General features: G+C 35.9%; 1 protein-coding gene and 1 non-coding gene across 3 annotated transcripts; both read left to right on the top strand.

The window, feature by feature from the left end:
• Positions 1 to 1,120: 1,120 nt before the first annotated feature.
• LOC132059343 (uncharacterized) lies at positions 1,121 to 16,624 on the top strand. 2 transcript variants are annotated; one of them, XM_059451923.1, is made up of 8 exons: positions 1,121 to 1,368; positions 6,115 to 6,154; positions 13,018 to 13,125; positions 14,198 to 14,307; positions 14,417 to 14,524; positions 14,617 to 14,662; positions 14,898 to 15,029; positions 16,089 to 16,624. In XM_059451923.1, the coding sequence occupies exons 1-8, from the start codon at positions 1,160 to 1,162 to the stop codon at positions 16,170 to 16,172; spliced, it is 837 nt and encodes a 278-aa protein (XP_059307906.1). In that variant the 5' UTR covers positions 1,121 to 1,159; the 3' UTR covers positions 16,173 to 16,624. The 2 variants fall into 2 exon arrangements, with proteins under 2 accessions (XP_059307906.1, XP_059307905.1); XM_059451922.1 differs by having other exon boundaries at positions 1,124 to 1,368; positions 6,115 to 6,217.
• Positions 16,625 to 25,598: 8,974 nt separating this feature from the next.
• On the top strand, positions 25,599 to 25,670 carry TRNAH-GUG (transfer RNA histidin (anticodon GUG)). The gene has a single exon. It is a non-coding gene; the product is annotated as a tRNA-His (tRNA).
• The last annotated feature ends 259 nt before the right edge of the window (positions 25,671 to 25,929 follow it).

Raw genomic sequence — 25,929 nt, 5'->3', positions numbered from 1 at the left:
TTAGAAATTCAAGACAAAGTTAATTGTTTATTCTTATTTTATCTTTAGTAGTTATTGTTCTTGAAAATTACAAACACATTAATTATGGGGAGATGACACATATGTATCATAAATATGCAATGAAGAGAGTTTATATCTTAAGACTTAAATAAGGGTAAAATAGTCAAAACTTCCTCCTAATTAATATTTTCTTAAGGGGCGCGTAAAAAAGAAACAAGACAGATAATTTGAGACGGAAGAAGTATACTTTATGTATAATATTTATATAACCGTGTATAATAAGTGTTTAATCTATGTATACTGGGTTGAAAAATAAGGGGCGTTTCGCACAAATGCCCCTATTTGGGGGTGGTCTTTAGTTTTTGTCCCTCAAATTTGTGGTCTTTAATTTTTTCCCTTCAACACTTTTGGCGCGACATAACTTCAGATTTCGGCCGGGATAGTTAGCGTTTAGCTTCCTATAGAACTAGTGCCGAGAGAGGCAAAAGCCTAGTTTTCAAAGATAAAAATGTTACAAAACTTATGCCAAGCGAGACATATCTGGATAGTTTCATTAAATAAGGAGTGTGGACAAAAATTAAAGACCGGTGTGTTTGAAGGATAATCCGTGCAAAATTTTGAAAAATAGTAAGAGATTCCTTGGGTCATTTGCACTTTTAGCCCTATTTTGTGTCGGTCCTTAATTCTTGCCCTTCAAAATCAAACTTATACGGAGAGAGGCATAAAATTCCACGTCATAATATCCATAAGTTATGCTGGCGCTTTTAAAGAACTTATGCTTGTCTAGGCATATTATTTTTTTCTTAAGCTTTTTTTGTATTATTACATAGGGATGGGGGAAGGAGAAACAGGGGAGGAGATTACAACATGGGGATTCGAATCCTCACTAACAATGTGAAAGTTCACGTAGTCAAACCAATTGAGCGACTAGATCCCTTCCCTGTCTAGGCATACGTTCAATTTTGAAGGACATAAAATAAAGATCAACCCATTTGATGGCTAAAAAATACAGACCAGTCCATTTGAAGGATAAACACTTCTGGGCTTATATCTTGTTAGGCCCAAAGTCCATTGGGCTACAAGCCCATTATCGAACATTTGGTTAATTGGTTCCTAGAGAGCAAAACTGAAATACTACAATTTGTCGTTACCGGCGAGGATGACTGCTGTACAAGTGCCAAAGCAGAAGGTACACGTGCTAGAAGGACACGCTGGAGCTGTATTAGCGGCGAGGTTTAACAGTAACGGTGAATACGCACTGAGCTGCGGCAAAGACCGCACGATACGGCTATGGAATCCTCACCGTGGAATTCATATTAAAACTTACAAAGCTCACGGCCGTGAAGTCCGTGATGTACACGTCACTCAGTAATACTATTCTTCTCTCATTAATTGTTTTTAATATCTGTATGGCTGCGTTTTGCAATCTACTCCCTCCATCCTAATTTAAGTGTCTTAGTTTGACTTGTCACGGAGTTTAAGAAATAAAGAGAGACTTTTGAATTATCTTGAATTAAAGCTGGGTAAAGTAGTAAAAAGTATTTTGAATCTTGTGGTTTTAAACTTGCCACGTAGGATATTTGAATTAATAACACTCTTTGTGGGATAGACCAAAAAGGAAAGTAAGACAGACGGAGGGAGTATTATATTGTGAACAAACTTGTGAATTGTCCATTTTTACTTGTCCTGTATTGACTTGGAAATAGAATGGCAGTTTTACTATATCACCCTTAATTATTACTATTATTACTAAGTTCTCTAATGATCGAAATCAATCAAATATACTTTAGAAGTCGTGCAGCTAATAATTTTTTTTGAACTTTCCAACCCAATAATTAATAATAAGGGTAAAATAAGTATGAAATGGTAAATTATCTCCTGGTTTTCCAAATTGGATAAGTAAAAATGGACAATATTTTTGTATACAGGACAAGTAAAAATAGAAAACAACAACAACATACCCAGCGAAATCCCACAGTGTGGGGTCTGGGAAGGGTAAAATGTACGCAGACCTTACCTCCATCTCGGAAGATAGAGAGGCTGTTTCTGGAAAGGTAAAGGACAAGTAAAAATAGACGGAGAGAGTATATTGTTCATTATATACTCCCTCTGTCCCAATTTATGTGAAGGTGTTTGACTAGGCACGGAGTTTGAGAATGATATGAAGTCTTTTGAAACTTGAAATTTAAAACAAGCAATAGATATTTTGCGCGGCCATAAATCATCTCATTAAGGTAAAATGAGAAGTTTAAAGTCAAATTGTTACTAAATATAAGAAGGTTTCAATCTTTTTAAGATCGACTAAAAAGGAAAAAGTTTCACATAAATTGGGGCAGAGGGAGATGTTATTTAGAATTCCTTGTTTTATTGAATATGCATTTGAACATAATCAGTTTCACTTTGCAAAGAAATAATGGAGAGAAAGGATCATTTTATTCAGCTTGAGAGTATGAATAATCACATTATTAAAAAGAAGAACAATACTGAGCTAGTTCTTTTTTTTGTGTTTCGTCTTTTTTGCTAGTTAAACTTTAATTGGTAGGAAAGGCAAGGGGATGTAAAAGAAAGAAAAAAGGGATTGGTTTACTTGTTCCAGGATGTTTTAGGATTCTTAGTTTAGCTGTTTGAGATGGTTGGAAAGAGACTAAGGGTGTGTTCGGTATGGAGGAAAATGTTTTTCAAAGAAAATGTTTTCCTAGAAAATAAGTGAATTTCCACTTATTTTCTCATGTTCGTTTGGGTCGTGGAAAATAAGTGAATTTCTTACTTATTTTCTCATGTTCGTTTGGTTGATAGAAAACGTTTTTCGGAAAATACTCATCAAGCCTCACCAACTCCAACCCAACCCCATACTCCAACCTCACCCACACCCCACTCCCACCCACCCACCTACGCCCCCCCCCCCCCTCCAAAAAAAATTTCTTTTGATTTTTTTTTTTTTTGGTTGTTTGCACCCCACCCCCACGCCAACCCTCACCAACTCCAACCCAACTCCATACCCCCCCACACCCCACTCCCACTCACCCACCCCTACGCCCCCACCCCCCTTCATTTTTTTTTTTTTTTACCCCTCCCCGCACCCTACCCCCACCCACCCATCCCCTCCCGCAACATTTTTTTTGAAGTTTTTAATTTTTTTTCTAAATTTTCTACACAATCACATACCCCATCAGCCCCCTCCCCCCCTTGCGTGGAACCCATACCACACCAACACCCCCCTCCCTAACCCCAACATTTTTTTTTGGATGTTTTTTATTGTCTTTTGCGGGTTTCTACACCCTCAGACACCCCCACCCCAAAAAAAATCTTTTCACCACACAGCCCCCCCCCCAACCCAAAATACCCATCACCCCTAAAAAAAAAAATGTCAAAACTTTTTTTTTCAAAAAAAAAAATTTTTTTGCCGGGAGGGGGGTGGGTGTTGGGTGGGGGTGGGGTGGGTGGGAGGTTGAGAGTGGTTGGAGTTTGGTGGTTGGGATTGGGTTGGGTGGTGGTAGGGTGGTTGGTGGAATGAACTTGTGAACTTGTTTTCCCTATTTTTATTGAGGGGGTAGAGGTGCGGGGGTGGGGGGGAGGGTAGGGTGTGGGGTGGGAGCAAAAAAAAAAAAAAAAAAAGTCAAAACTTTTTTTTTTCAAAAAAAATAAATTTTTTTTTTGCCGGGGGGGGGGGGGGGGGTTGGGTGGGTGTGCAAAAAATCAAAAATAATGTCAAAAATTTTTCTCAAAAAAAAAAATATATTTTTAGGCGGGGGGGTGGGTGGGGGGTTGAGAGTGGTTGGGATTGGGTTGGGTGGTGGTAGGGTGAACTTGTGAACTTGTTTTCCCTACTTTTATTAGGGAAGTCATTTTCTCCAATTTTGAGGAAAATGTTTTCCAAAAGAAAATTTTTGACCAAACGAACATGAGAAAATTGGAAAACATTTTCCAAAAAATGTTTTCCTCCATACCGAACACACCCTAAAAGTTACTCCCTCTATTTTAAATTGAATGTCTTATGTTGATTTCTCAGTTAGGTGAAGAAAGGTTAAATCTTGCATTGTATAGTATTTGTTGTGAGAATGTGTGGTCGTGTGTAAGCTTTTTGGTTTTGTAGAATAAAGTAGAGAAAATTGCTTCGACAATTGTTAAAGGGGTTTCCTTGTGGAACCCTTTAAGGAATATAAATATATACTTGTATCTCATGTGATTTTGTGAACACTTTATTCTAGCAAGTGGACATAATTTTGATACGAACTATAAGAGAAATGTGGACATTCAATTTGAAACGCGGGAGTATATATTTCTTCCTTCAAATCCACCTTTGGAGGGACTGAAAAAAGCTGAATATAGAAAGGTATATAATCCATCAAAATATTCACTTATCCTCCTCTTTTACCTACACTAGCAATATACAGAAAAGAAGAGAACCTACACCATAATATGGTTCTGTACTAAAGCCACCCATTCATCTATACAATATGGGTGCTCCAAAAAGAAACTAAAGGTACAGTTCTCCTTGCCCCCTTCCTCGTTTACTCCGATCAAGCATAGTGTTAATGCATAAGAAGATTCACTGATGTTTTACAAAAGCTGGTGAGGAGAACCTGAGACTTAGTTTTATTCATATTTAAACTAAAATTTAGGTGAAACCTGTGAGTAAATATCTTAGATAGAAGGTCGCTAGGTTCAGCACCTGAAGATAGAAGATAAGTTGCTGTTTCATCTTGCTGCCAAACTTGGTAAAAGCTTAAACAACATTTTTCTTATCAGTAGTAAAAGATATTATTAAAAAGAAGAACAATACTGAGCTAGTGCGTCAAAACATAGTTACAAATCATGCAAATTCCCAATCATATCTAACAGGGCATCCATATCTTTTATAGAGGCGTGGTAGCACCAAAAAGCTAGCAAAGAAAGAGTTCTAAACTTAAGGCTAAGTATATTTGTTGATTTGCCTTCAAAATGTCTGTAGTTTCTTTCGGTCCAGATTGTCACCAAATAGCAATCAAATCGTGTTCTAGATTCTTTTTGAGTGAATACATAGTCTCTCTTTGTTCCAGTTCTCCAAAAACTCCAAACCGGAGTTTAGCATAGACCAAGCTACTCCCAGAATACTAAAGAACAAGCTCCGCTGCATGTGAGTGACCTTACAATGCAAGAACAAATGACCGACATCTTCTGGATGTTATTCACAAAGGGGGCATCTGCTACAAAGTCGGAAACCACATCGTTGAAAGTTTGTTTGAGTGGTTCAGGCTTCTCTAACCATTAACCAAGTGAAACAAGATACTTTCAGGAGCACTTGTTGTGCCAAATCTTCTTCCATGGCCAAAAATCTCTGTTGTCAAAAGCGGATAGCAACTTGTAGCATGATTTGACTGAAAAGCTACTATTTTGTTGACCCCTCCAGGTAATGGAATTAATCTTTGATTGGTCTAGGAATAGAAGTTGACATGTACTTCATACTTTTCAATCATTCCAGTTTCTTCTCAGAAAGAGATCCCACCCTTGAGCAGTAGAGAACTCAGCTCCTTCAGCTTTTGTAGAGAAGATATGCTGTAAGTCTCACGAAACAAGTCTTTAAAGGAGAGTGCCCCAACCAAGCGTCTTCCCGAAATTTAATTTTCCTACCGTTTCCAAGTGAGAAACCAGAATATCATTAAACTTGCTCCAAAATGAATGGATGTGCTTCCAGATTCCTACTCTAAAAGAAGCACTTGAACCTTTTGTTACCCAGGGACTTTCAAGGGAGAACTTTTCAACTAGAACCTCGTATAAAGCTTAAAACTTCTAAGTGCTATACACTTATGTCTTTGTCAACTGGTTATTTGATAATGAATGAAAAGGTTAAAGTCAATATACAGATTAAGAAAAGGGAGAAGTCAATGCAAGGAACAAAACTTTGAGTTAAAAAAGTAGTAAATAGTAATATATCATGCACACTTGTAAAAAAATTAACAACATATCTTGGATGCGTTTATATGTTTATGTTGGAAATTATCTCCTTTTGTATAATCAAGTCCCTAGGGTTTAGACTATATGGTTTGTTTTTATCATTCTTTTGGCATGATTCGAAAGTCTTTTTAATGATGCAAACTTTTGATGGCTCGCATGCTTCCACTGTTGATATTGTAGGGACAATTCAAAACTTTGTTCGTGTGGTGGCGATCGACAAGTATTTTATTGGGATGTCACAACAGGTCATGTGCTTCGCAAATTTCGTGGCCATGACAGTGAGGTTGATACAAATTCTTATTCCTAAATTCTGAATGCAAGGAAAGCTTCATTGGATTTTTTTTTTCTTTGAAACAGTTAACATTAAAGCTTCATTGGAAATTTTTAACGAGTATAATACAGGAAGGTCTGTTCAAATCAGTTGGTAAATACTATATGGAGGCAGGTCGTTCTCAGAAGCATTTTGTGAGAAAGTATCAAAGGATCAGTTATAACCATTGAAACAATAAACAGAAAAATACCTTAAATTGGGGGGGGGGAGAGGAGATTGGGTTGCAGCAGCTTCAGGAAATATAGGTTGGCACTAAAGCTATACTAATAAATGATGACAAGATTAGCTGTAGAAGGTCGCATTAATTTGTAGCTGAGAATAATGATGGCCCATGGCAATGCTTAGTGGCGGTAGTGGTGAGTAGTATTAGTATGAATACTATTAAGAGCAAGCACGGAATGACTACTACTGGAAATGTGAATCACTATCCCTGTTGTGGTGTAATAGTCTCTTCACTCAACTTATCAATATAATAATTATTGTTAAATAATAACAATATCTTCATTCAAGGAGATTGTCCAAATAAGGCAACTAAGTTCTCGAAAATAACGAACGGGGAAAAGCAGAACCTCTGAAAATATTACGTCAACATAAAAGAAGACGATGCCAAAAATCGGGTCATAGTTCTTGATAATCTTTGTGTTTCAAATTATTCAATTTAAAGGTGGTACAATGTCAAGGTTCATGGCCTGGGAGTTGTTAACTTGAAGGTGTTGAAGCTATAGCTATTTTATCATCTTTATCTTACCAATAAAAGAATTTGATTCATGTTTGGTAACCGTATCAAAAAGATACAAATTACTTATCTTGTTTGCCTTGAAGAGTCAAGTTACTAGTATCCTCTATGTGATCTTGTTTGCCTTTGTTAGAATAGGAATAGAAATAGGATTTGTATATAGTATCCTATATGAAAAAGGATTAGGATGTAGTGTCTATAAATAGGGCTTAATGTAATAATGTAGATACATGATTCAATAATAATATTTTCTCTCATAATTTCTTACATGGTATCAGAGCATTAGTGAGGAAATATCCGCTGTGCAATATTCCAGCGAAGTCCCTAAAGGAAAAAAAAAATAAAAAAAATCACCACCGTGCATAATTTTTCCTGTGGCTGTTAACATCACAATCTCCATCCGGTGGTGTTGTGCAAATTCCGACACCACTACAGCGTAGATCAGGTTCAGGCGAGAAAACCCCACAAAAACACTCTGGCAGACTCGCCGTCACGCGCCAGAAAATCCTACGTCTCCGGCGGCGCATCTGCTCCACGCGCCAGGCGTGTGCGACCTTTTCCAGCGAGCTCCCGACGTAGATCTTTCTTCTCTGGGGTCGCCCAAGGATTCCGAGCCTATCCCTCCATTATTTTCCAGATTCCGATTGCTGGAACCCTAATCCGGCGCAGCAGAGTTTCGGCAGATCTGCGGTTTTCCGGCGGTGTTTCACGCTGTTCCAGATCTGTTTCTTTACTGTGGACCTCAACTGAAGCTGTTACAGCAACTATTTTTATTTTCAGATCCGCTTTTGACTTTTCCGGCCAGTTTTCCGGCGTCTGTCCTTTCAGATTTTAGATTCCAGGCCACTTTTCAAGTCGTATTTTGCTATGTCTCTCAGAGTTGATATATTTAACTCTAAAAACATGGGAGTTAGAAATTCAAGTCCTATGATTAATTCATTATACTTAATGAGGAGATCAGAAAAATCAAACGTCACAGACGAAGAAGAGGTCGTTTTGGAAGATTTCGACCTAAGTGTAGGTACTGTAATAGGTTTGGACATACTCGTGAAGTATGCTATTCTTTGCATGGTCGACCACCCAAGATTGCTCATGTTGCTCAGACTGCCACGACAGGTAATCACGGGTTTATTTATCCAAAGAAGAATATAATGAGTGCCTTCAATATCGAGCAAGTAAGCAGACATCTCCACAAGTAGCCTCAGTCGCACATTCTAATACCGTTGGATCATAGGTTGTAGACTCCGGCGCTTCTGATCATATTTCTGGTGATAAATCACTTTTGTCGAATATTTGTTATTCACCGTCTCTTCCCGATGTTACTTTAGCAAATGGGATCCAAACAAAACCAAAAGAGGTTGGACAAGCTAATCCCCTATCTTTTGTCACTCTAAATTTTGTTCTTTATGTCCCTGGTTGTCCTTTTAATCTTGCAGCTGTCAGTCGTTTGACACCTGCCTTAAATTGTGCCATAATATTTTTTGATGATTCTTTTGTTATGCAGCGCAGCAGTACGGGAAGGTGATTGGTGCAGGATATGAATCACAAGGCCTCTACTAACACTTACCTCTCCTAATTCCTCTACAGCTTGCTCCGTTACAGATCTTCCAGACGTGATCTATAAACGATTGGGACATCTGAGTTTGTTCAAGCTACAAAGATGGTGCCTAGTTTGTCTAGTCTGTCCAAATTAGATTGTGAGTTGTGTCAACTTGGGAAACACACTCAAACTACCTTTCCACGTAGTGCTGAGAGTCGTGCAGAGTCTATTTTTTCAATAGTTCATTATGATATTTGGGGTCCTAGTAGAGTCGGTTCACCTTTAGGATTTAGTTATTTTGTTAGTTTCATTGACGATTTTTCCAGATGTCCTTGGCTATTCTTAATGAAAGATCGTTCCGAGTTATTCTCTATATTCAAGAGTTTTTGTCTTTGAAATACAAAATCAATTTGGTGTTTCTATTCGTACTTTTCGTAGTGATAATGCCTTAGAATGCAAATCCTCTTAGTTTCAGCAGTTTATGACTCACCAAGGAATTATTCATCAAACATCTTGTCCATCCACCCCTCAGCAGAAAGGGGTAGCAGAAAGGAAGAATAGACATCTCATTGAGACTGCTCGCACTCTTCTCATTGAATCCCATGTTCCGCTGCGTTTTTGGGGCGATACAGTCCTCACTCTTGCCATTTAATTAATCGAATGCCCTCGTCTTCTATTCAGAATTAGATTCCATAGTATATCCTCAGTCATCTCTATACTCTCTTCCTTTTCGTGTCTTTTGGAGCACATGTTTTGTGCATAACCTAGCTCCTGGGACAGATAAATTAGCTTCTCGCTCTCTTAAATGTGTCTTTCTTGGTTATTCTCTGGTTCAAAAAGGGTATCATTGCTCCTCACCTGATCTCCGTCGATATCTTATGTTGTCGATGTCACATTTTTTTAGTCTCAACCTTACTTTAGGTCTCCTTCTGATCATCCTGATATCTCTGAGGTCTTACCTATACCTCAGGTTTTACTTACACCGACCTTTGAGGAATCTACAGTTACTTGTATATCTCCAGTCACAGTGCTACCGCTTCTGACTTATCATCGTCAATCGCGTCCAGCATCAGACCCAACATCAGGTCAAGCTGATTCATGTCATGCGTCGGACCCTGCACCTACTGCGGACTTATCTCTTCCTGATCAGCCGATTGCACTTCGGAAAGGTACACGGACACTTGTAATACTAACCCACATTATACCCTTTTAAGTTATCATAGTCTATCATCATCCCATTATGCCTTTGTATCATCATTGTCCTCTGTCCCCATTGCTAAGTCTACAGGTGAAGCCCTTTCTTATCCCGGATGGCGACAGGCTATGATGGATGAGATGTCTGCTTTACACACGAGTGGTACTTGGGAGCTTGTTCCTCTTCCTTCAAGTAAATCTACTGTTGGTTATCGTTGGGTTTATGCAGTCAAAGTTGGTCCGGACGGCAAGTTGATCGGCTTAAGGCTTGCCTTGTTGCGAGGGGGTATACACAGATATTTGGGCTTGATTACAGTGATACTTTCTCCCCCGTGGCTAAAATAGCATATGTCCGTCTTTTTCTATCCATGGCTACTGTCCGCCATTGGCCTCTTTATCAGTTGGACATTAAGAATGCTTTTCTCCATGGTTATCTTGAGGAGGAAGTTTATATGGAGCAACCACCTGGTTTTGTTGCTCATGGGGAGTCTAATCTGATGTGTCGATTGCGTTGGTCACTTTATGGTCTGAAACAGTCTCCTCGAGCCTGGTTTGGTAAATTCAGCACAGTAATTCAGGAGTTTGGCATGACTCGCAGTGAAGCAGATCATTCTGTGTTTTATCGACATTCTGCTCCAGATTTGAGTATTTATTTGGTGGTTTATGTTGACGATATCGTTATAACTGGCAATGATCAAGATGGTATCGCTAATTTAAAGCAACATCTCTTTCAGCATTTCCAGACTAAAGATCTTAGCAGACTGAAGTATTTTCTAGGTATTGAGGTTGCCCAATCCACGTCAGGTATTGTTATTTCGCAATGCAAATATGCCTGTGAGTGTTGTCAGTCACTCAGTGATCCTGGAAGATATAGGTGGCTGGTTGGTAAGTTGAATTATCTCACAGTGACTAGACCTGACATTTCGTTTCCTGTGAGTGTTGTGAGTCAGATTCTCCCTGTGATAGTGATTGGGATGCAGTTGTCCGCATTCTGCGATAGATTAAGTCAGCTCCAAGTAAAGGATTGCTTTTCGAAGATCGAGGCCATGAGCAGATCGTTGGATATACAGATGTTGAATGCTGATTATGCAAGATCACCCTCTGATAGACACTCTACATCCAGATATTGTGAGTTAATAGGGGGTAATTTGGTGTCCTGGAAGAGTGAGAAACAGAGTGTCGTTGCTCGATCTAGTGCTGAATGAGAATATCGAGCAATGGCTGTAGCAACTTGTGAGCTAGTTTGGATTAAGCAGTTGCTCAGAGAACTAAAATTTGGATAAATCAGTCAAATTGAACTTGTGTGTGATAACAAAGCGGCCCTTCATATCGCATCAAATCCGGTATTTCATGAGAGGATTAAGCACATTGAGATTGACTGTCACTTTGTCAAGAAAAAGATACTCTCCGGAGATATTGTTACTAAATTTGTGAAATTGAGTGATCAGCTTGCGGATATTTTCAGCAAGTCACTCAGTCATCCTCGTATTAGATACATTTGTAACAAGCTCGGTACATGTGACTTGTATGCACCAGCTTGAGCGGGAGTGTTAGAATAACAACAACAACCCAGTTGAATCCCACAACGTGAGGTCTGGGGAGGGTAGAGTGTACGCAGACCTGACTCCTACCAAGGTAGGACGGCTGTTTCCGAAAGACCCTCGGCTCAATAGAAAGCATAAAAGCATAAAAGCATAACAAAAGGTCAGATAAGGCCAAGAGATTCAAAGCGATATGGAAATGTAAATAACTAAAGCGACTAAGCCATGATGAAGCGATTTTGTAAAGGAAAGTAGCTATCACGGATAAAATAAGATAATCAAAGTACAAGATAACAAATAGTAGCGAGTAAATCAAAGCACAAATGTGCCTACTAATATGAAAGGATAAACGTTACTATCTACTAGCCTTTCTACCCTAATCCGAGTCCTCCATACCCTCCTATCTAAGGTCATGTCCTCGGTAAGTCAGAATCGCGCTATATCCCGTCTAATCACCTCTCCCGTACTTCTTCGCCTACCCCCCTCTCTTCGAAACCATCCATGGCCAACCTCTCACACCTCCGCACCGGGGCATCCGTGTCTCTCCTCTTCACATGTCCAAACCCGGCTCGATCCTCGTTTCCCGCATCTTGTCTTCCACCGAGGCCACTCCCACCTTGTCCCGATAGCCTCATTCCTAATCCTCGTCACTCCCGGTGTGCCCACACATCCATCTCAACATTCTCATCTCGGCAACTTTCATCTTTTGAACGTGAGAGATCTTAACTGGCCAACACTCCGCCCCATACAACATGGTCGGTGTAACCACCACTTTGTAGAACTTGCCCTTAAGTTGTATATAGTATCCTATATGGAAAAGGATTAGGATGTAGTGTCTATAAATAGGGCTCAATGTAATAATGTAGATACACAATTCAATAATAATATTTTCTCTCATAATTTCTCACAGCCTTGAAGAGTCAAGTTAGTATCTTCTATGTGAAATCCTTTTGCTTTATAACAATTACTTTTCGAGACTTTGTTGTGCATATTTATGTTTTTTGTGTTAACATTACCTTATTAAAAAGGAAAATATATGGATGCTTCAAAACCTCATCTTTGGGTTAAACCCACTGACTTGGTTCTTTTGTGCTTTTCAAATTCTAGCAACAACAACAACTATTACTACAACGATGCCTCAATCAACAACGACTATGCTTTTCAAGTTTTAGATGAAATTTTAAAAAAATCTAAACTTTTATTGTTGATTTGTGATTGTAGCCTTAATCTGGTCCGCGTTTGTTTCAATTACGCTTATACCTTTTTCTTTTTTACATTTCCTTCGTGATTGGGGCCTTGGAGGTCATTTTTCTGTAGCCTTTTCTGAACCTTCCAGCGGCATGTCAGATTTGTTGCCATAAAAGAATGTTTTCTTCTGTTCTGCTGGGTCCAAAGCTGAACCAAAATCTGTTGTCCGTGTGTTGCCATTTCAAGTATCTATTCAAATTTCTGATAAGTGTTTGTTTTCATTATCTTAATGTATGACCGTATAACGCACAAAAAAATACAATCAGATTTGTCCAGTTAATGCCATTGTGTACATTATGTAGCTCAGAGTACTTGTATGGGGAAAAAAAAACATTCAGGTATTTAAAGAGAGTGAATATTTTTGGTGGGTTTTGCTAGAATCTAGTATCGTGATTTTAAAGCATGATCTCTAATTGTTCTACCTTGCATCTAAATGATTCAGCAGTGGATCCACTGCTTGTTTAACAGTTTCCTCTTCTTCCATCTCTGCCAGGTGAATGCTGTGAAGTTTAATGAGTATGCTTCTGTTGTAGTATCAGCAGGATATGATAAATCATTGCGTGTTTGGGATTGCAGATCTCGCAGCACTGAACCAATCCAGGTGAATAACTTCCCTTTGATTTGCAAGATTTATCTGCATAAACATTCTCAGTAGCACTAGAAGTTAGGATTAAACTTCAGCTAAGCCAAATAAGTTTAGATCTGAAGAAATAAATTGAGTTGACAATCAAGTGTGAAGCTTTTCATATTAATCACCATGTCTAGGACGATGTGAGTAGAGGTTTGTTTTTGAATTGTGAATGGTGCTTTGATCTCTTACAGTGTTTCAGACAGAAGGAAGGACTTGTTCCACGACTGAACCTCAAAAACACCCATCTATTCCTGTCCTTGGAAGAGTATTCTCTCTTCTACTTCAATGCCCTGTAACACTGCAGAGACCATTTAATAGGAAGTCACAAAAATCAGACACGTCTTCAAATTGGATTATGTTAATCGTCTGTTCCTCAACTGATCTAGTTTTTAACTTAATTTGGAAGTAAAATTAAAAGGAAGGAAAAAACTACTTGATCTTTAACTGGTAGGACGGTACAGGAAAAACTTACAAGAGAATAAAACTCAATGCAATATGTAGTATGAGATGCAAACCATGGACCATTTCAGTATCAACGCTCAACAGGTTATCAAATGGGAACAAGGAAGTTGGACTTGGAGAGAGAGAGAGAGGAGAGAAAGTGGGGGTGGGGTGGAGAAAGAGATTTGGTAAGTGAAACATCGTGAATAGTGCACATCGAGCCCATGCGAAACGTTTGGCCAAGATATGCCAGATTCCACCAAATGTACAAATGGGAAACTAAGTAATTAACAATACATGTCATATGGTAATATAAGTTAAAAAGGGTGTTTATGCTTGTCTTGTTCTTTATCTGGACATTCGGGGCAGGAGTCCATTTATTTTGACACGTACAGACGTGAATTTGTCTCCTTGAGAAATTGAACATATGACTGTTGAATTTAGCCTACTTTCCAGATGTCGAGCAAAATTTCTAGTTTCCCCCCTTTTTACAAGGCCCTTGGTGCCATCTTCTATTTGCTGGCTAAGATTTGAGCTTTTATTCTTTTTGGTCTTTTAACAAAAAACAGATTTGACCTTCTGTGCTTTGTTTAATTTGCAGATCATTGATACCTTTCTAGATAGTGTCATGTCTATTTGTCTCACAAAAACTGAGATAATTGCTGGAAGTGTTGACGGAACTGTTCGAACATTTGATATCAGAATTGGTAGGTATGTACTGCCAATATGCTAAAATCGTTGATTTCCTTTCTCATTTCTGCTTCGGGGTGTAATATTTGGGAAGGATTGTTAGTTAATGTAATGTATATGTTCTCTGTAGAGAGATATCTGATAATTTTGGTCAGCCTGTCAACTGTATCTCTCTTTCAAATGATGGCAACTGCATATTAGCAAGTTGCTTAGACTCAACCCTTCGACTTCTGGATAGGTAATTTCTTTGAAAGTCTGTCATCTTGTTTCCCTTACCTTTTGGCAGCCCTTGTTATTCATACCATCTTGTTTTTAATTTGCTTTCAACAGGTCTAGTGGCGAACTATTGCAAGAATATAAGGGCCATATTTGCAAGGTTAGGATGGAAACCTGGTTCTGAGTGGTGGTCTATTGTTCTTATAGCAATCATTTCTTTTATCAGTTACAAAATGTAACTTAATAAGTGGATAAATAAAATAGGAACTATTTTCTAGAAGATCCAGCTTTGGCACTTTGGTGGATCTCCTTTTCTTTTCTCGATTTTGTATACTTTCCAGGAAACGCGGTGTAATAGCCCTTAACTTATTCTGTTTTACTGTTTCTCCTTGTAGTCTTTCAAAACAGACTGCTGCCTTACAAACAGTGATGCACATGTGGCTGGCGGCTCGGAAGATGGCTATATTTACTTCTGGGATCTGGTCGATGCGTCAGTTGTGTCCAGCTTCCGAGCGCATGATTTAGTGGTAAAGTATTTATGCATCTAGCCGACTAGCTACACAGTATATTCAATAACCTGGAGGATCCCCAATAGCTATTTAATCCCAAACCTGTTAGGAAAGACCAATTTAATCTCCTGATTGGGGTTTATTCTATTCTTTTGCGCTATTTACTTCTGTTACACCAGATAGCCATGCATTCTCATCTTCATCGTAATCATTTACTTTTAGTAAAATTTGTTAGAGCCCATTAGAAGATTAATGTTTTTTACGATAAGTCAAATCACAGTATAATATTGCCGAAGATGAGCTTAAATGGAAATATATGATTGGTGAGGATTCATAACCATTCCAAACTTGAGTTTGGGGTTGATGTATAGTTGTAGTAGTTGTAATTGTTCAAACCACCAAAGCACCTTCCAATATCATCCTAGTTGTTTCAAAATATAAACTTTGTCGCTAGCTAAAGAGAAGAGGAAGTCATTTGTAGCTTTTTCTTATTTTTTGTAATGGACTTAGGAGTTTAAAAGTTTAAACTGATTGAGTAAGGCAATTATTAAAATTTTGAAAAGAGCCTATTTAGCCTGCTTCAGTAAGGATATTGTTGACGTTTTAGATAATTTTGCTCAAGCTATTCTTACCGAAACAGGTGAAAGTGTTAGTTCAACATCCTAAGGCAGACCACCCACTAAGAAAAGAATTAGAGAAGTGTAAAATTTAAAATAAAAAAAAATAAAAAAGGAAAATTGCTTTAGAGATAGAAGTTTTGACTTTTGAGTGTTTCCAATGTTCTTTATCCAATATATATACTTGCAGATGGGCCTCTAAATCTGTTTGCCGCTACATGTAGCCCTCAGTTAGCTCCATTTCAAACTGTTAGCATACGTATGAAACGGTATTCAGTAGCAGCATGCTGTGTATTATGCACTGTATTTGCTATAAAATATGCTATACCTGGTTATTCGTCGATCTTCATAAACTTAATCTATCAAGTGCTCCAACATGCATGGGAATGATACAAAAACTTAACAAATAGGGGATAATATTAATGTATGAAGAGATCAAATAGTTGCTTCTCCCTTGCAGGTAACTAGCGTAAGTTATCACCCAAAAGAAAGCTGCATGATAACTTCTTCTGTAGATAGCACAGTCCGAGTTTGGAAAGCATGAGATATGCAATCAAAAGGCATCTGATCGTTTCCCGATAAGTGTACATGAAGCTTGTGTACTCGAATCAAACCAACAGTCTATGAGAGAATACCGCTTACTTTAGTTGAGCATGAAGAATCATGGCAAAGCTAATACCTCTGCCATGACTAAGGTGTCAATCTGGGGTTTGTACTTACAAGTTGGTGAGCTTGATTCTTTCCAATTCAAGTTTGTAATTGCTATTTATGTGGTTCTGATGTGATCGTTCGTGATATGGTTGTGTTATAGTACTTTTTTCAGAGGTTTTTTAACCTCTCATTTCACCCTCTCCCCGCCATGTGATTGGCAAGGATGGTGGTTTGGATAGGATGCTGTAGCTTTTTGAAAGTATCTCTTTTCACTTATGTAAAACATTGAAAGTAGCTCTCAAATTCAATGATAAATCTAAAGAAATACAAAGACCTAGACCTAGATATTTCATGCTATTGCCTCCTAGTTTCTACTATCTCTGAGTCTATTCATTACCTCATTTTCACCGCGTGCCTTATTTGAAGAAATTATGACCCTATTAGGAAGCATAGCTGTTGAATTGTCCGAGAAATTAGGGTCATTTGCATTTTTGTTCTTATTTCGTGCTGGTCTTTAATTTTGACCCTTCAAATGGGCTGGTGTTTAATTTTTGCCCTTCAAAGTCAAATTTATTCCTAGAGGGGCATAAGTTAAGCATTATAATATCCACAAGTTATGCCTGCGCCCGTAAAGAACTTATGTCCCGTTAGGCATAAGTTCGATTTTGAAGGGTAAAAATTAAAGACCAGCTCATTTGAAGGACTAAAATTAAAGACCAGTTCGAAGCAAACTGTGCAATTACTTCTCCAAGAAATTGAGGTCTTATAGTGATGGTAATAAACTGGAAAAGTGTTGCTTCATCGGGCAATTCGCAGGATTGCCCTTCTTTTGGTTGGTCTTTAAATTTTGCCCCTCATATTTGTGGTCTTTAATTGTTGCCCCTCAAATTCTTTGGTCTTTAATTTTTGCCCTTCGCGTTGAAATCCTGAGCTTCTCGCAGAAATTATGAGGTTCTGGGTTCGAATCCCCGCTCAGGCATAAAATTTTTAAAAAAAATCGCAAAGCAAGACTTGGGGCTCGTGTTTGCCGGATCCGGCATACACTTTTTAAGGAATAACTATAGTTATGTCGGGTCCGGTATAATTATAAGTTCCGCCTTATAAGGCAAGGTTTATGCCTTACGGAAAAGTTTCACCTTAGGGGCATACTTTTAGTTATGCCTTAACTAAAAATGTGCCTCATAAGGCGGAACTGTTCCTTAAGGCAAAGTCTATGCCTTAAGAAAAAGTTCGGCCTCATGGGGCATACTTTTGGTTATGCTTTAACTAAACTATGCCTTATGGAGCAGACGACACGGCATAACTATAGTTATTGCTTAAGAAGTGTATCTTAGGATTCGGCATATACGTTCCCCAAGCCTTGCATTGCGATATTTTATTTTATGTCTGAGTGAGAGTTCAAACCCAGAACCTCCGGTATTCACCCACCTTTTCAAACGAAGGGCAAAACTTAAAGACCACAAATATGAGGGGCAAAGTTTAAAGACCACAAATATGAGGGCTAAAATGTAAAGACCGCCCCATAAGAAGGACAATCCGCGCAAAAAAATGTGCTTCATCCATACCATGCTTTTGGGCCTCGTAGTTACTTTTCTGGGCCTTTTTAGAGCAACATTATTTTTAAAGAAGAAATTGCACGGTTTTCCCTTCAAATAGACTGATATTTTATTTTTGTCCTTCAAAATCGAACTTATGCTCAGCGGACTATAAGTTCTTTAGGGATCCGGCATAACTTGTGAGATATTATGATGCGAAAATATAAACTTATGCCCTGTGAAAAAATTGTCTGTCTTCAGGATCAAAAATTAAAGACCAGCACAAAATAGGGACCAAAGTGCAAATGACTCACTTTTAAATTGCTGATAATCTGTTTCCTTGACTTGTAATTTATTGACTTCCGATAGTGGAAATTAGATTCAGTTAAAGCTATTCGTCTAACTGAAGGTATCGATTTACACACATCAACATCATAAAATGACAGACTACAGGAAAAGCACCATTATATTCAGGGTTTCAATTTCGCAATTTACGTAAGTATGAAATAAATATGTTAGTGCAAAATTAAATTTGACTTTTTGAAAATACGCATGACCAAATTTTATTGGATAAGCGGAGTGCTTATAACTTACCTATGCAAAGAAACAGATTTACGGTTTGTATATTTTAATTTTTAAGTGTCAATATGTCAAGTTAGGCGTAACTATTGTTATTTTTGCCCTCTCACGTGACTTTGCTTATGTGTGTGCTAAACAGAATGACAAATCTTTGAGAATTAGAAAATGAAATCAAGAAACAAATGAAAGATCTAGTGACATTCGTTTTAGCCTTCTAAACTCAAGTCTTATTAGCTAAATAAATTAGTGATTTAGGTACCAGTTTCCTGTTTGTTCAAGAGTGTCCCTACGTGCCTTACTTTTGTCTTTTCTATTATTGGGGATACCCATGTACTATTAGATATATTAAATACTCCTAAAAATATTCTATTTGGCCTTCAACTTCAAGGGCAATCACAGACTCAGACTTTGAATAAAAAAATAAATAGTCAAGTTGTCTAGAGACTTCTCCTAGTCTATGAAAACTACAAAAGGAATAATGAAAGTTAAGAAAGATGAAAAAAAAGATAGTGAAATAAAATATAGTTCCTTTCCCTTGTTTTTGTTCTATTTGAGAAATAAAAAGAAAGTAAGTAGCTAAAACTAACCAAAATGAATAAAGTTTTCTGCCACACTAGGTAAAATAGATTTTGTTATACTCCCTCCGTCCCATATTACTTGTTCACTTTTTTCTTTACACACCCATAAGAAATCATAAATAATAAAGGTATTTTTATTACTTTACCCTTTTATCTAATTAATATTAATTATTTTCAAGAACATTTAATATTAAGGGTAACATGGGAAAAATTTAATTAATTTTAGCTTAATTTGGTAAATGAACAAGTAATTTGAGAAAGATATTTTTTAGTAATGTGGACCAGTAATATGGGACAGAGGCTCCTAAAATAGATTGTACAAAAGATTTTATTGCCACACTATGCATCCTATGAAACATCTAAATTTAAGTGGAAAAATAATTGCTTTAGAAGAGTACATTAATTTAGATTCTATATCCAGAAAAAGACAATTTTTTGTGACGTAAACGGTGATCTTATATACACATCACTTAAAACGACATGTAAGTTTAATGAAATACTCTAATTAAATTGTACATGTAGGGTTGGAACTTGAATATTAAGATATTACTTAACGGTCCGGAAGACTTATAATAATAAAATAGGGAAATTTGTCAACAGCCGACTAATTCTCTTGTTTGGTTTATTATTTGTCAACAGCCGACATATCAGTATGGGTAAATCAATTTTCAAATCATTTTTCAAATCTTAAGACTATACATTTATTAATATGAATATCATTATAAAATACTCACTTTATTTATTATTTTTAAGGGTATACAAAATTTATAGTAAACAAATAAAAGTGAACGGAGGAAATATTACTTAGCGGTCCACAAGACTTATAGGAGCAATAATAAAGTGGGGAAATTTGTCATTGTCAACAGCTGACTAATTCTCTTGTTTGGTTTATTTATTTGGTTATTTATTCCTCTTCATTTTATAAAATCTTCGACAAATAAAAAGAAAGACTTTTAGAAAATCATTGAGTAGTGTAACGTACTTTGCAATAATTGACGGAAATCCATCAGCTTAGTACATGAAAAAAAGATTGGTCAATTTTGTCACCTGTCCACTTATCAAAATTTGGCTGGGAATTGTACCGTTACAGCTGTTTTCTTTTTGGCAAACTGAATGGTGGCTAAATTAGCTGACCTTTACACTTTGTTTTCTTTTGGGTTCATAATATTCCGTGTACTCATGACATCTCTTTATTCTTTATCTTAATCAAATATTTCGGTTCAACCTCTAAAAAAATATTAAAACAACAACATACCCAGTATAATCTTATAAGAAAAAAAAAAGCATTATTTTATGTTAATAGGATCAATAAATTTCGAACTCATATTGTGGGGTAGACTATCAACTGTCACAAATATTTCTTAGTCATAATATCATAGTAAAGTTTTATTATGTAAAAAAATATTAACTCAATCAGTTTAATTAAGAGCTAGTTGTATACACTAGGGTCGTTTGGTGCATGGTATAGGCTGGGATATCCTAGCACTAATTTTTTATACCGTGTTTGATAGGAGGTATAAATTTATCCTTATACCTCCTACCAAACACGGTACAAAATGAAGCATAATTTCAAGGGTGGGATACCCCTTCTTATCCCACTTATCCCGGGATTATTTTATACCATCTTTTAGATGGTATAAAATAATTCAAAGAGATGGGATAAATTAGTCCCGGGATTATAATCCCGGGATAAGCAGGGCGGCTGAATAACAAGGCAAGTGAGGCAATGGCCTAGGGCCCCACTTTTTTTAAGTCCCTATATATATATATATATATTTATATATATATATTTACTAAAAAAAAAAGGGTGTAGTGTACTACGTTTGACTCTATATATTAGGGTAAAAGTAAAAAGTAACATCTTCCTTTGTTAGGGGAGTGGGGCCCACATTTTAGGAATATTTTTGGGGAAAAAGCACGGGCGTATGTAGCCTTGTAGATGGGGTTCAATTGAACCCCCAACTTTCGACGCAGATCATAAATTTATGTGTAAAAATTTATTAAAACTGTATTAAATAGTAGATATGAACCCATAACTTTTAAAATACAATGAGTTCAACTAAGAATCGTAAAAGGTCGAACCCATAAAGTATAAATCCTGGATCCGCCTCTGGGAAAAAGTATAACTTCTTTCCTTTTTTTTGGGGATTAATTATAACGTTGCACTAAAATTGGGAGAATGTAAACATTTTTTTAGGTAATTGTAGATTTGATAGTATCCTTATTTATTTGGGTAACTATTCTATTGTTCATATCTATGTATTTCTTCTTCCTTTCATCATTCTTCTACCCTTTTATTATTAAAATTCTTAACTCTCCTACACTCCTAAAAATTCTACTGCAAAACATAGTGCTTACAAAAGATCAAAGATTTACTTTTTGACGTCTTCTTCAAATTATCAAGCAACGCAACACTATTTCGATATCATTATATCAACTTATCAAATTCTTGAACCAGGTTTTATTGTTCTAACTTTATCTTATATTTCATTGAAAATTTGTCATTGTTGATATTCTTATTTCATAAGTATATATTTTTGCTTTAGTTATTATTAGAATTTATTCGGTTTAAATATGTCAACTAGAAAATATGAATCTAGGTTGTGCAAAAAGAGAGAAAAAGAGAAAAAGTCAAGAATTTATTAAATCCCAAAAAGGAGCACTTGATAGGTATTTAACTAATAATAAAAATATTGATTCGGAAAATATAGGAGGATGTTCTTCAAATGAACAAGTCACTAATAGAGTTGAGTTAGATGATAATAACATTCAAGAAGAAAATATAGAAGAAGTTAATGAGAGATCTGATATAGTTCCAGAAACTCAAAAACTCCTAAATGATTTAAATAATTGCATCCCTAAAAATTTATACGATCCAAGTCAATGGGATACTATAGATACAAAGTTGAGAGATCTATTAGTAGAAAAGGGACCAATTAGAATAGCGACATAAATTTTTCAAAGGATAAATACTCAAGACATTTTTCTACAACACATTATATTCAAAAATTGGCAAATGGGGAAAGACATGAAAGAAAATGGTTAGTTTACTCAAAAGATTTGGATAAAGTCTTTTGTTTTTGTTGTAAATTATTTAGTACAACTTCTAGTACTTGTAACAGTAAACTAGCTAGTGAAGGTAGTAATGATTGGAAAAATCTTAGTGCTAAAAAATTGAGATCACTAGATGATGAGAGTTTGAAAGAGTATTGTCTTAACCTTGAACTTTCTTTAGCACATAATAGTTATTCTGATATTTATGGTTTAGATTTATTTTTTGAATTAAAAGTGTTAAGAGAAATAATACAAGTAGAAGATAATGATCTAATCAAAATACTCAATCAAATAAAAAGACTTGATTCTTTTCCAAATACATATATTGCTTAAAGAATAATGTTAACGGTTCTTGTAACTGTTGCCTCAGCCGAAAGAAGTTTTTCAAAACTAAAATTAATAAAATATTATCTAAGATCAACAATGTCTCAAGAGAGATTGAATGGATTAGCTATATTATCAATTGAAAAAGAATTGTTAGAACAAATAGATTATAAAACAGTAATTAATGAGTTTGCAACTAAAAAAGCTAGAAAAATAAACTTTAAATAAAAATATATATGATGATCTTTCTTTTTTTAAGGAAAAAAAAAATTAGGGCCTCTTTATGAAGTTTGGCCTGAGGCCTCCGATTTTGTTGAGACGGCCCTGGGGATAAGTTTGGCTACCTACCAAACGACCACTAATAAGCTAAGTAATCAGTTGCAGCCGAACAAATTACACTGAGCATATAAATATTTGAACACCATCAGTAAATAGAAATTAACTCTATTGAAATTATGACAATTTTAACACTATAAATGGACCTTCCCTTGGTTGACCTTCCATAATTTTAGGAAACTTGAGGCCCTATTTTCGTTAAATATTGTCGTTAAGCTAGTATAGAATATTCAATTAAATTAAATAGTAGTGACTGTGACGGCAATATATGGTTTTAAATTTTCACTAATACCTTCGGTGTTTTCTTTATTTTCAACTAGTTCTTGTACAAATTAGTCATAGCTCCTGATGGAAAATATCTTCCATTATTTAAGAAGTATTGTTGTGTATGTTGTTTTCTTCTTACACTAACTAGATAGTGACGTACAGAAAGAACAACTTAAATTTGCCCCGACAAAAACAGTGGATATCTTTGAGGGGAATTCTTTAATGTGCACCCCTCCTATTTTTGTGTTTTCTTTTTAAACCTTTTCCTTCTCCTCGAAAGAATTTCATTATTTTAGTTAGAGCCCGTTTGGATTGGCTTATAAGTCAAAACTAACTATAAAGCCTATTTTTAACTTATTTGAAGTGTTTCAGAAATAAAAAATTTTTAAATTAAGTTAAAAAATGCTTAAAATAAGTCGAAATCAAGAAGTTGCTCAACCCCAACTTATTTTTTTTGGCGTAAAAGCTATTTTTGTTTGATCAACAACTTTACCCTTTTATCCCTTATATTTTGTGTTAATTCCAATACCACCCTTACTTCTAAAAACCCTTTAAGTACTTTTATTCAAACACGTAACTGCTTATTTATAAAATAACTTTCAATACTTAAATAGTACTTTAAGCACTTATGCTTAAAGGTCACTTTTTTTCAGCTAAACCAAACGAGCTCTTAGTGTTGAGTGCTGATTTTTTTTCTAATTTTAATATTAATTTTAAAAGCAAGATTACTACAAGAAAATTGAAGGGCGCTTTTTTGGTCTTAATGATATCTAGGTTCACCTGGGAGCTTTTTGCACTTAAAATTTTAGATTCACCTCTTTTTTCCTGTTTATTTAATAAAAAATATATATCTCTCTTCTTCATTCTTTTTTTTTTTTTTTGAAAAAAACAAACAATTAGTAATGAACACAAAATGCTTGCCAATCGTTGTAAAATTTAAAAAGGAAAAATAAAGTGCTCGCTCTAGCGCTTCTTTAGAGAGTGACAGTGGCATCAGTGTGTCACAAACCTGAGGAAGAGTGGGCTGATAACGGCGAGTCAAGTATGACTGATAGCTCTCTAATTTGACAAGTTGGTAAAGATAAGGTGCATTATAACATCTTAAATAGATCTCACATCAGAATAAAAGGGGAAAGTGAATAGTTTATACTATGACATAACTCAAGTATGCATAGTAAAACGCTTTTGGAGTTTGATAAGACTTAGCTCGAAAGATAAATCTGCACGGACCAGATCCAAAACAGAAAATCCGTGCCATGAACTTAAAATCGTAATACGATGAATAAATTAAAACTATATTACTTGTATTGTTAGTATAGTTAAATTAAAATTTATTTAGGCAAAAAAAATTCGAAAAGGAACCAATGGGAAGGCCTAAAACAACTATCTCGAACCTCACCTTCTTTAATTATTTTGTTATTCTGGGCGGTCGATCACATTAGAGCATCTATAAAGTCCCATTTGCAAGTAGGACTTGTAGAAGACGACTTTGAAACTTGAGTTAAATATTAAAATTTCCTTTTCTCAATGGCGTTTACTATCTGTCAGTAATAACAAGTCATATTATAAAATGTTCCATCCCTTTCTTCTATCGTAGCCCTTGTTTTTTCTTTTAGAGTTCTTTTAGAGATATAGTAAAAGAAAATTTGTCAAAAAAGGACTTATCTGTCAATATTAAGAATTTTTTGGCGAGTGAACTAAAATATAAGTCATTTTCACTATTAGATTATTTAAGTCAAAGAATTCATCAACTAATAAAGGCGTAGAGGGAGAGGTCAAGGAGCGGGGGACATCTCGTTGTTAGAGAATACATAATCCATCCCACTTTAATTAATTAGCTCAATTTAACAAAATCGTGTTGAAAACTTAAATAAAGTCGGCAACCAACAAAAACTGTTAATTTTTCACAAATTAATTAGTATCTTCATTACAAGAAAATGGTTTCAATAGGTCTGATAGCTAGTGTAAAAATGATCTAATTATGATGAATCTCTTGAGTACATGAATAGAGAGGTATAGATTAAGAGGATTCATATAATCACTCAAATGAATTAAGGAATAGTTGATTCAATCACGGTACAGGGGCTGAGGGGCATAATTCCTTCGTAAGAGGATTTATGTAATTAATATTGGAAGTGTAAAGATCTTTTGGCATCATCAATAGATTTTAATATATTATCGAGATAATGGTCAAAAACACACATCAAGTAGCATATATATATTTTTTTTTGTAAGTTTTTTTTCTGAACTATCAGCTGTTCCCGGTTTCTATCCAAATTATCACCAATTATTTATCAAAACACACCTCGACTTGTATCCGATGGTGCGTGGTGTATATTCTTTTTTTTTTTATTTATTTAAATGGCACTCTACGGCCTACGCGAATAATTAAAGGTATTAATTAATTGAAAAGATTAAAAACAAATTAAGAGATAATGGTCAACAACACATCTGAATTATCAATTTTTTGCGAGTGTCCGACACCATCAGATACCAGTCGAGGTGTGTTTTGATAAATAGTTAGTGATAGTTAAGGTAGGAAACGCAAATTTTTTTTTTTAACTATGTTTTCAAAAAAAGTTATACATGTATTTACCATCGTCACTTATTATTTTACTATTTTCTTATGAGAAACAAGATAACAAAGTGGCTGTAGTTTAGTGGTGAGAATTCCACGTTGTGGCCGTGGAGACCTGGGCTCGAATCCCAGCAGCCACACTTAACACTTTTTCGAACCTAGTTTTTTCCTACAGAATCAACATTAAAATTTGCCTGAAAATTTATACTTGACCCTCTTGAGTTATAAAAGTTTACTTTTGGCCTCGTAAAAATTGATTTTTATTCAATTAAGCTCATCTTATTACGACTGCGAGTAAGACTTGGCTCAATTCACACATAAATATGTGTACCAAAACGGCAAAACCCTCCATATAGCAGTCTTATTTATTTTCTTTTATGACTTCGAATAAACGTCTCA

The sequence above is a fragment of the Lycium ferocissimum genome, chromosome 6 (genome assembly GCF_029784015.1).
Source record: "Lycium ferocissimum isolate CSIRO_LF1 chromosome 6, AGI_CSIRO_Lferr_CH_V1, whole genome shotgun sequence".
NCBI classification, from domain to species: Eukaryota; Viridiplantae; Streptophyta; class Magnoliopsida; order Solanales; family Solanaceae; genus Lycium; species Lycium ferocissimum.
The sequence above is the reverse complement of the archived record's forward strand: the minus strand, read 5'-3'. Positions and strand labels throughout refer to the sequence as shown.